The sequence below is a fragment of the Lissotriton helveticus genome, chromosome 3_1 (assembly GCF_964261635.1).
Source record: "Lissotriton helveticus chromosome 3_1, aLisHel1.1, whole genome shotgun sequence".
In the NCBI taxonomy this organism is placed as follows: domain Eukaryota; kingdom Metazoa; phylum Chordata; class Amphibia; order Caudata; family Salamandridae; genus Lissotriton; species Lissotriton helveticus.
This window is the reverse complement of record NC_136061.1, coordinates 2,018,610,373-2,018,622,501: the sequence shown is the minus strand read 5'-3', so window position 1 is coordinate 2,018,622,501 and position 12,129 is coordinate 2,018,610,373. Positions and strand designations below refer to the sequence as shown.

Sequence of the window (12,129 nt, the reverse complement as noted above, 5' to 3'; positions counted from 1 at the left end):
ACAGCAGTAAGTCAAGTCAGCCAATCTGAAAAGGACGGGTCTAAAAGAGAAAGAAGAACATCACTAGGACCTCTTCTCCAATGGCTGGCCACCGTTTAGGAGGCCTGCCAATGGAGAAGAGGGGCGGGGCTTAACCCTCGCTAGTGAAACTCAGAGACATAAAATCTCACGAGCTCGACTGCGCATGTGCATAACATCATCATCCTATCCTTCTCCCTCCCCCCCATTCTTGGAGGATCTGCCATGAGGCTACAGCTGTAAGAAGATACATTTTTTCTTCAGTCACTTAGGCTGATATTGCTAGAGAATCAGGTTACTCTAAAACCTTCCCCAGAATGCCTTACACTAAGGAAACGCTGCCACTGAGCTGTTCTATAGGAAGGGGGAAATCTCATTTTAAATGAGTTGTAGGCTAACATTCCCCCCAAGACTGGGAGCATGCTGCAGTACAAGCATGCATGTAAACTCTTGCAAATGTTTCCCTTCTGAAACCTCAGGGATCCAACAGTGGGTGTACCTTTGCTGCTAGGTCATCTCTAAGTGCAGAGTGAAATGTTCAGTATATGAAAACATTTAAAAGAGAGGCTAAGGACCCAGGCTCACAGCATACTAAGATATAGCTTGTTTTGTTAGTTCACACGTGAAAAATTATACCAGGTGCTTCTATAATGTTTCATACTCAAAATGAGGCTAAGGTTATGCAGAGATTGCTTATTAGGTCTTTTCAATGAGTCATAACAAGCAATTCATAATGCAGTCAAAACAAGTAACAAGGATACAAAATGCACAGTAATAAAAACTACAAGCATGGCAAAACACGCAATCCACAGAAACATCAAGTCATGGGGACTACATAATGAATAGCAAAACCAAGCAGTAAGTACCTAGGAGCTGCAATAGGCAATACAGAAGGCATGTACAGCAAAATCAAGTAAAGGAGCATGCATAGCAACAACAAGCAATAAAGAGTACATCATTGACACCGGTAGCCAAGATGGCAATCGACTGACTGCAGAATAAGAAACAGGAAGTCCTGTGTGTGTGTGTGTGTATATATATCCAAAAACACTTCCTCCATTACACCGGGACCCAGAACTGCGGTGCAAAGCCAGGGATAGAGGTCACCCTGTAAATATAAGATTCTCACCCAGCACAGCGCCTCTATGCGAAATGCACTTCCAATCCAGCCTCGTCACAATATCAATCCATAAAGCGCGTGTGCTCTCAAGTTGAAATTTTATTCATTTTGGTTCCAGCATGTTACAAACGGAAACATGTAGCAAACCCAACGCGTTTCAGCGAAAAGCACTCGCCTTGGTCACGGGTTGGAAGTGCATTTCGCACAGCGGCGCTGTGCTGGGTGAGAATCTTTATATATATATATATATATACACACACACACACTCCACTTGATGTACTCATACACAAGGACTGTGAGAGGAAGGTGGATGAGGAGGCAATACGGATCCACAATAAGTTTTGGAGAACGCACAATGCGCAGTAGCACCAGGCAGTGAACGCTATCTTACCATTGCTATCTCTGGCTAGTCAGATAACCTCAAGCAGAGATGAGCTGTATGATGCAGTCTACCTTGAGGACAACCATACCAGCTAAGGAATAGGACTACATAGCTTCATCAGACAAGCATACTGTACACCTGAACCAGCCAGACAATACTATTCAAGGCAAAGGTGTGCTAGGCAATCAAGCCTCTCATATGCACAGCACGAGGTTTGGGAGATACATGGCCGAGCTCCAACATAGGCTTATGGGAGAAGAGGGGCCAGGCAATACGAAAGTCAATCTGGTTTATTAAACAATTAGTCTCCAGTAACCAGACGGTGAAGACGTCATTTCAACTATTAAATCTTAGAACTTGTATGAAATTTTGCAAAAATGTTGAACTGGCAATCTCTCTTAGTTTTACTAATGTATGTATTTATTATTTTACTAAGTTTTGACAGTTCTGTATGTAAATGTTTTTTTTATGAATACTTTTTTAAACAATGATTGCTTTAACTTTCTATTTAATTGTATGAAAGTTGTATTGCAAATGGTGTAAGTAACTGTGCAATATAAATAAAATAAATTAATTCATTCATTCATAGCACGAGCACTGAAGAATCGCTAACAGAAATGAATATACTGCTCGATGACAATGTGCTTCTCCTAAGTAGCAAGAGACCTATAAACTCGAATACCAGTGCAGAATCTGACTGTTTGCTCCTTAGGCTGGTAATGTATAGTAGATCACATAGGAATAGCTAATAGACCTTCTATCTTGACTCTTTTCGCCCAGTTAATTGGTTTGGACAAGCAGCAAGTGGATGCCTTCTGCACCTACCTATTGACCTGTCTTTGGGCAGCAGACAAATGGGGGCAATCCTTTCCGAGCAAAATACACCATGCTTGGATTCCAGTCACTCTCCCACCCACAGCTGAACCCGAGCCACTGAATATATCCATCAGCGAAAAATCACATACGAGTCTGCAGCTCCATAAACTCGGATATAAAACGCCACTAAGGTAGTAACCAGCCAGATGAAAACTTAAACGTATTCCGCGAATAACCGACGGAGCACTTTCCTGACCAGTCCAGTATGGTCTGCAAAAGACTGTACTAAAATGACAGATAATGGAAAGACAATACACCAAAATAGATCTCTGGAACAGAATGTCAAGGGATGGTAAGGTGTTGATGCTCTAAAGAAAACAATATCTTCACTAAGGAACGCGTTTCTAATTGGAAACGGAGGGACAAATGTACTGTTTTTAATGCAACACAGCAAAGCACCCAAAGTTGCTTTGCTGTGTGAAAGGGAAAGGACAGTGCCATATCTATTAAAAATTGGGCTGGTATTGCTGTCCCGTGTGCTGATGCACTTGCTTCCTAGCGCCATCTACACATCTTGACACCATACTACAAAGTTGTTTGTGTGAGACTAGCAAAGGTTTTGTACTGGACAGGTATTTTTCCACTTCAAAATACCATCCTCAACATAGTCTAAAACGTTCCCACTTTGTTTGTGTTCTGTACGGTACAGTACACATGAAAGGTTTGACAGCTTACCATGTCTACAAATGTTAGTAGAAGGGTCAGTGAAATGTCCAATACGAAGCACCAGCTTTGCAGAATCAGTAAGAAACACACTCATACCATATATGAAGAGGCCTTATGTTAGTTAGCACAAGTGCATTTACATCTGCTGCCCGGTAGAACCTCTCTGGCAGGGTTCCATGCACGTGTGCATAAAATACATCTGTAAACAAAAACATGCCTGTGATATCAGCACGATTAACGACCGCCCAAAGCACCCCACAGGCAGGCACAAATTGATTTTCAAAATATTCCTTGTAAAAAAAACTTCGCACTTGTCAAAGAATATTTCCACTCATCCGTCACTGGCTGCGTGGCAGAAGTGGTGTCTATTGCCAACATTTTTGTTTCACACGTTTAGCCCCCTGTGCAGAAGGCTCATCGCCAGGGGCTAGCACAGGACGCCATCGCCTATCGAGGGAAGATTTATCTTCCCTCTCCAACGCCCTCCTCCCCCTCCACCGGCATGGCTGGCGCTCAGGAGAAGCTCTCTTCGCTGCCATGTTGGACACGTGCCAGGATTCTATGAGACCCCTCTAACAGAATCAGTGCCGCCATTAAACCTGCATCATGAGTCCCGTAAAATTATGACGTTCTCAAAACTATGCAGCCATGGGCGAATTTGGCGCCCTTTTCACACAGCTTGCCTGCAAAAGCCCAATTCAGAATGAATGAATGAATCAATCAACGTCAAGCGCGTAGAGCTCAGCAGCAAAGACTGTACTATGCCAAGCCACCTTTCAAGGGAAGGACGGGGGGCACCTTAGAACGACAACTTTTGAGTTGTCCATTTGTTAACAGACTTCGATAGAGCGGTGCTAGGGTTTGGAGCCACAGGCTGCTTTAAAATGTATAATCGACCAGGACCATGAAAAATGGGTTTGCACAACCGACCCACAGACGGGGGCCTTCAACCTGCAAAGCAGCGGACTATTCATGGCATTCGCAGCTGTGTGGTTTTGTGGCGTGGTTGGAGGAACCGAGGGGAGACGGAGCGTTTGATTTTGCCCTATATGTTGTCAACCTTTTCGAAAGGTTGCCTTTGTTAAGAGACTTGGGTAAGGTGAGGGGGGGGGGGGGGAGGTTAGGACGATTATATGTTGGATGGGGGACACTGCCAAGATTGTCCAAAGTGGGAGAGATCATGGCAGGACCGACTGCACGTCACTTTGGCTGAACTGCAGGTACCCCCCCCACACCCCACCAATTCCATCAATGTCGCTTCAATAACTGCTGAGGGCAACGAAAGAGCATATAGAGAATCATGGGCTGACCGGGGCACGGGTTCACTGGGGAGATTTTCGTCTGCCCCATCCTCAATCATAAATATCTGAAGATGGATCTAGCATCAAGCAAATGCATGGGTACCGCCCGTGAGCATGCGCAAAGGGCAAGGACTCCGTGGATGAACTGTACAAGCGGGACCTGGGAGGCCCATTATGAGGTCTGTCTGGGCTCACGACAAATGAGGGGTGGATCCATTCGTGCATTTTACTGAACAGGTTATGGACCGTGTGATCTTTGCCACGCCAGCCAAGACCCAAGAAGCCAACAGGTGCCAAGGCTGTTCTGGAGCAGGAACCGCCATCTTCCAGACATCCGAATTTCACACCAACGGAGTAGATTGAAAACAGAGGTCATGAACTTCGCTTCATGGCCTGCACTTTTCTCTCTCACAATACCGCAATTTGCTTACTGTAACCAACAAGCACCCAGAGGCGCAGTGATTGTAGTTAGAAGATATTGTGGGTAAATAAACGCAAGTCTGAGGAAGGGAGAGAGAAAATAAAAAACACAGAAAACATTGGACTAACCCACTGAGCAGCAAGGCTTTTGCTTAGAGTTAATTTTGGAATTCAAATTCTTTATCAATTTTTTTAACAATAGTAAGCAAACAATAAGGCCTACATACAAAGGCAACAGAATGCTTCTGGAAACGAGCACTCAGTGGATTACAAGATCAGAGGGGTTCTGATTTGGCCTCAATACCATAACCGCGGTATTAAAAAAATATGGCACGCTCAACCTGCCAATCTGGTGATGATGCCTGGAGGTAACAGGCTGCCTGGAGGTAACAGGCTGCTGGACATCGCTCTCCCCGATTTAAACAGCAGTCTCTTCAGAGTGAGTCAATGAGACGAGATATTCACTAAAATCCTTCTGGAATTAATAACGAACCACTAAACTGGCGTTATGGACAACACTGCAACCGAGAGGGGAGCGAACAAAACTAAAGTCTGCGTGAACTGGGGAAATGTGCCGCCCGACAGCCTCCAAGACTTTGTTCCCGGTTTCAGTTCAGTGCTGAAAGAGAATAACCCTGCTGCTCCCAGAGACAAAAACCATTAATCAACCCAAGAAAATTCCATGGAGGCAGAAACCCACCCCACCGCCTGGACACAAAAGCGCACTTTGGAAAAGAGAGCCCCGTTTGCTGCCAGCAAGTCTGGTCGCAGTTTTAAAGGGAGCAGCGCGCAGGCTGGGTCTGGTGACTGGGGTCTCCGAGGGCAGAATACACACGGATAAACGCTTTCACACAAACCGTGCAGTGCCTCGCGTTATCACCGACCTGGCCGACTTATCCTGCCCCGATTACGCCTCCACCCTCCCACCCCTAAGAAAAAGTCTCACACAAACACGACTAATACAAATTACTTCACTAATCTCAAAACACCGTGTTGGGGGCATTTCTGAGAAGAGCGGTCTCAAGTGGGCCATGTTAAGTGCTTCAGATAAAAGTTAATGCCAGTGTCCGGCTGCCCTGCAACTTGGAAACGGGATGTTGTGTGTATGTGTGTGTGGGGGGAGGGATTGAGGAATGCCGAGGGGTGTTCTACAAACAAGGATCCGGGGTAACTATCAGTTGGGTAAAAGGCTCAGCTCAGTCAGACACAATCTTACAGAATATTTAAAGTGCTGTAATGTTTTTTTGGGCAGATTTATATAGCGCGAACTCGACCCAAAGGTATTGGAGCGCCTTACATGAGCAACAACATGTAAACCGCTTCAATGTTCATGATTAATCGAGCAGCGTGGGCTACAAGGTTGACTAGACGGCTTGGAGTTAATTTTATATACGTTTGGGTGTCGCAGCAACCCGCTTTCGGGCTAAAACGTAAACAGAAAAGGAAAGCTGGAGAAACGGGAGAGCTCTGGCAGAAACAAAACCCCCTCTGTGGAGGCGCACCGCTCCCCTCCCCCCAACAAAAACACGGACTTAAGGCCCCAAGGAATTTGTAAGGCAGAGAACTGCCAGCAACACCGTGAAAACCACGGGATGCTCATTGGAAGCAGATGTCTTTTCAGCTTCAGTGCTCCACGTACCTTTGCCCCCACCTTCAGCAGGGAAAATAAAATGAACAGGATGAATTTAGGGGAACACCAGCCAAAAAGTTTCCATTGCCTCCTGGTTTTAAGAAACACATTTCGCACAGCAAAGGGGCAACACTCGAAGTGGGGAGCGAAATAGTCAAATGTATTTTTCCCTTGACCCCGCTCAGTTTCATACGGAGAAAAACATTTCTGAAGTCTGGGAGAGCTGTACAAAACTGTAGCTGCGCCATGGATTGGGGCGCAGGCGGCGATTCCATGCTTTTCATGAAAAATATCAGGGCCTCTGACGTGGCTCACCACAATACAATCTTTCTAGAAAAAACTAAATCCAATGGGTTCTACTTACGTTCAAAGCTTCAAGCAGTACACAGACATCCATTAAAGGACATGCCCATAAATACCAACAATACAACATGAAAATGTCTCAAATCCATAGGTACTGTGTGGAGAGATTGAATATATAGTATGCAAATTCGCATAGCTTCATATATCGTCTCACAACATTGGCTATATATTTTGTATTTTTTGGTCATATTTACACTGGATATTGTGACATCATAAATAATGCCCAGAATAAATATGCAGAGGAATGCACACCGCCACAAAATACCCATACATGTACTCGTGAATAAAGCCAGCTCTGCAAAGTGCCTAATAAACATCGTCTTCGCCAGCACACACATATTCAATACACATGTACTCTTTGGCGCACCCAGACGCAAAAACAGACAATTAAATGTAAACATATTGCAGAACGCCTTAACAATATGGATAAGTACACCACAAAACAGGCACAAAGGAAGACGAGCGTACATTTCCGACAGCAGAAGTGCCAAAAAATACCCAAGGACGAAGACGTACACACATGAGACAAGTGTGCCTGCAATATCCGCTACGGTGAAACCTATAAACATTGAGATATCAAAAATATATAGTCCAGCGAAAGCAGACGTACAGAAAGTTATGGGCTATCAAACCAACTGCTCAATAAATAGCAAAGAAGGCGCTGCCACCGGCAGTGTGAAATAGAACACACACGTGCTCCTATCACCAAGGCACTACTACTCACACATTCATTACAATTAAATAACCGTAAATGCGGTAATAACTAAAACGCAGAAAGTTGTGAAAACAGCTTTCAGGGTACACTGTGCTATTACACATGCTTGGTACACCTGGACATAAAATACACATAATCACACATTTCCAATAATGTATTACAAAATTGGGCTGAAAAAATACCTACTATATTTAGAAACACAATCACTACAGATAGACATGCTTGCTTCACCCTGTGTAATTGGAGTGGGCATACATTTGTGAACATGCGGTGACCTGGCCGCATTGCTGCACGCATGATGAGCTGTCCGGGACCCACACACGCTGACTGAACCATGCACAAGCTGCAGCCATGCGAATGGAGTACGGGGGTGCCGTGTGGATCGGGGGTCACGCGCTGCAGACACGAGGCCCACGCAGTGCCGAGGCTCCCAATGCTCGCTCGTCTCCTTACCTGCAGGGCAGATGCACAGCAGCAAGGCGGTGAACAGGGCTTCCACGACTCCCAGGGCTGCGGGTCCTGCCCCTCTCCCCATGCCCATCCATCCAGCTCGGCCTTTGACCACTGCCCTCTCCCTGCAAGAAGAGTGAGGGAGGAGAAAAAGAGAGGGAAGGAGTGAGCGTCCGGGAAGGTACAGAGAAGACGCAGCTGAAGTCACCAGACTCCTTCAGCACTCAGTCAAGATTACATATTCTTTTCTGTTCACCTTCCTCCTCCTCAGCAAAAGCCATCAATCACCCGCTTCTATCCAATCAGACAGAGAACCCGCCCCCACTCTCCGGGTTGAGTTCTTGTTGGAGCAGGCTAGGGCCGGGACAGAGGGGAGGAAGGGGGAGCTGGGAGCCTGCCCAGGCGTGGAAACAAAAGAAGGACGCATTAACTATTCCCTCGGCGGCTCCACATCCCGCAGTGAGCCCTGCAATGCACGCACACCTTGTGCAACAATAAATACACCAATAGAAGTTTAACTTGTAAAGAAACTTAAGCAGAATTAGCAAACATATTACTGTTTGCGCATGCAAGCATTGCTGCTGCTGCAGACACCCGTCACATGCTCTCCCCTCAAGGAAAGAAAAGGGGCCTCACCACAAACCTGGAATCCTGCCTCGTGAGAACAAAACATCATGGCAGCACTGCTGGCCTCACATGGCGCTTTACTCCTCACCAGGGCTTGTTTGTCTTGGCTCAGTGTCTACACAAAGTCAAAATGCAGACTGTTTTGTAGAACTGGGCGTTATAAACGGTGCTTGAAATGGATATATTGAAGGGTGGATTCTGTCTATCCCAAATAACCTGGTTGTTTCTGATGCCCGTACTCCCCTCAAAAGTATTGCACAAATGCTGAGAAGTGTTGGTACTCCTTTTTCAAATTTAAGAAGTACAAGCTCTCAGTACCTGACAGTACCTGCCCATTTAAAGCACCAAAGCATTGTGATTGCACTTCTGAAATGTGTGTGTACTAACGAAACGTCATAGCACAACATCTTGTTGTAATTAATGCAGGCACCCCAAATGCAATATATTGTACACAGCTGCAGAATTATCAGTGCAATAGCATTTTACAAAACATCCAATTACACACCAAGACGCTGCACCAAAACCACAACAACCGAATCACACTGGTCCTCAGACCCATCAAACACTACTCACGCAGATCACATGGCAGACTGACACTTCCACTTAGCTACCTGATACCCACTTCAGCAACTCATCGGGCTTTGACGTGCTAATGCAACTACAATACAATATCACATACAACATTTGCTGCTACTTGAAGCCCAATGAAAGAAAGGAAAGAACAGTCCAAAGAGGTAAGAGACTTGGTGCTTTTTGGGCTTTTTATTCGCCCTTTTTTCAGTTCACTAACCTCCTGTTTAACTCAACTGCCCCAGTACAGACATGAGTGGATCGAGGGATGGAAGGGCATGTACATGGCTGTTTCATGGGGCTCAGAATATTTCATAGTCCATTTGGGCTTCATATGCTTGTCGGTAACAATGGCGCTATATATCACTGTTAACAATGATTGGTCAATGCTTTCCACAGGGCTGTGCGTTAAGCTGTGGCATCACTCATTAGAGTGCTTTTACATATTCTGCGTGAATACCTGATCTAAACGGAGGTCTTTAAACTAAACAGGATTCCTCTGCTCCAGGAAGAAACAAAGATGGTCGCAGACTGACCATTAAATTAGAAGCAATGCACAGTCTCACTTTTTCAGAAAAAAATGATGGGAATCATTTTAAATATATGATGTCAGTGGAAGATGTCAACCTCCCTTTATTTGGGTGTTGTCCAGAAATCTGAAAAGAGATTCACTTGTGGGATAGAAAATGCATATATGCATTCGTTAAGTCTGAACACCATTTTATTAGAGACATTGTCAAAATGCAGAACAACCTCAATTTTCTCTTAGTAGGATAGCTCCACCTAAAGAGGGGATATGGGCAAATTAATATTTAAAATTCTAGTGAGAGAGACGAGGTAGAGTAAATGTATTCTATTTATTTAAAAAGAAAACATGGGCTGTAGTGTGATAAAATTGTGCTACATAAATAAGTGTACGCAGACTACGGCATTTCTGTCAGAGGGGGATCTGAGGGGCAAAAGCGTGTGAATGAAAGACAAATCATAGGGGTGGTAGTGAAGTCATTATCAAAAAGAAACAGTGACAGAGATGTAAGTGCAGGAATTGCTGGTGTCTTTTATACAGAATTAAAACTTGGGGGATCTAAGTGCTAGGAATCAGAGACAAAGGTAATGTTGCAGACAGGCCAATGTGAGTGCAATTTCTATTGGTAGGCACTCCTTGCCAGCTCAAAACAGTAGCATTTCTTTAAAAGTGGCAGCGCCAGAAAAATCACAACAGCAATCCACCACCTTCAATAGGGCAGCACTAGCAGGCCTATGAAGGTAGTGTATGTCAGAGAGCACTTGAAGGTTGTTAACATATAGAGGCGTATCACATCAAGCAAAGGCATAAATACTGATATGAGCGTTTCCCAGGACACAGAGCGTAAACATCTATAAATGTTTACTCAGAGACCTGTTAAACGCACGACCTTGGCACAGAGGAAAAAAGAGATTCCTCTCTTCACAGGTCTGTTCTGTTCAAGCTTGCGCAAGAGACTGCAGGATCTGCGGTTTTGCAGGGACGGGCAGTATTGTTCAGCCAAGCACGTGGGGTAGGTCTTTTGGCGGTACAGAGATAAGATGCACAATAACTTGCTTTAATGAACTGCCTTTCATTCAAGTCAGGTGCCAAATCTTTTTATAGTCAGCCATCAAGCAACGTTTGAACGCAGACACCTGTGAGTGCGCCCGCCCTGCCCAATCCTGAGGTATTTGTGTATTTATAAAGCACCCTTTTATCCCTATGGCATTCTGGCACTACCTCTATCACACAGTACTGAGAAACAGGCCCAGCAAATTCATTAGTCAACAAAAAGAAACGTTTTCAGAGATTTCCCAAAGCACAGGTAATCTGCAATGAGGTGAAACGAGAAAGGGGGAAGAGTTCAATAACCTTGGTGCTGCAAAGGGAAGAAACACAGCTCATGATTCTGCATCTTCTTTATGAATGAGGGGCTGTTGCAATTTGCTTTATGACAGATAAATTGGATTTTGAATTTGATGCGTTTGTGAACAGGAAGCTAATATAATTGGTTCAAGTGGTCGGTGATAGGTGCCCATCTTGCTAAGCCAAGGAATACTCAGCACTAAAATGGGTATAATTTGAAGCTTTGCAATTTGGTAGTAGTAAAAGACCAGATAAATATGTTACAGTAATCAAGACAAAATCCCAAAATTATAATGCGTGCCCTCGGCTAATCAGTATCTATGTGCTCACAGTCACACATGGCAAGCATAACAGAAGGAATAATTATTTTGCCATCGTACATTTGTGTATCAAACTGACTTTGGGAGTCAAGCTTTTCAGAGGGTGCCCCAGAACGCCATGCAAACCGGAGCGCTTCATAAACTCGCTGGGTATATGAAGCGCTACATAAATAATGCAACATGACCATCATAAAAGTGGTTTGGTCTTTGCAAAGGGTAAGAAAGAGCTTTACATCTAGCAGTACAATACGATCATCCATTGCTGGAGCCAGTGGCTAGTGTGTATGTATTGACGTCATGATTTACACAGCTGTGTTTGTTTTCTCATATTTTCACTGTAAGGCCTGCTTGTGGTAAGTGCAGTTGATAGTAGTGAATGAAACAGATGCCACTTAATGAAACTGATAGCTTTGGATGCAGCTAGCAGCACTGGATGCAGCTGATAGGATGGGCTGCGTCTGATAGGACTGGATTTAGGTGATGTCATTTATGGCTGCTTAGGTCTGCCATTTTAATGAATCTAAGACTTTGCAGTGCAGGGCAATGAAAAAGACAGTCTAAAAGCCCACTAAGTGGTGGGGTGTGCCGTGCTGTCTTTTAGCTGAAGCAATCCAGCTCGGTTGATTCGTAGTAGATGCTGAACCTCAGGCTTGGAGCTGTCCCTCTCTCATCATGTTGGGGATGTAATATGAACTCTGGGGGCTCAGGGACAGAGCGTGGTGAGACTTGTAGTGTTTGACTGTGTTTGCGCTGTGAAATTCCGAGCGGGAACATCAAACTAGACCCCATAAACCTTGG

At 44.8% G+C, this 12,129-nt stretch overlaps 1 protein-coding gene across 1 annotated transcript in view; it reads right to left on the bottom strand.

The window, feature by feature from the left end:
* The window catches only part of RGMA (repulsive guidance molecule BMP co-receptor a), a 113,194-nt gene that overhangs the window by 47,893 nt on the left and 53,172 nt on the right, over nucleotides 1-12,129 (bottom strand). Inside the window, exon 2 of the mRNA XM_078683150.1 lies at nucleotides 7,945-8,066. Within this exon, the coding sequence (XP_078539276.1) occupies nucleotides 7,945-8,066 (122 nt within the window). The remainder of the gene's footprint in view (nucleotides 1-7,944; nucleotides 8,067-12,129) is intronic.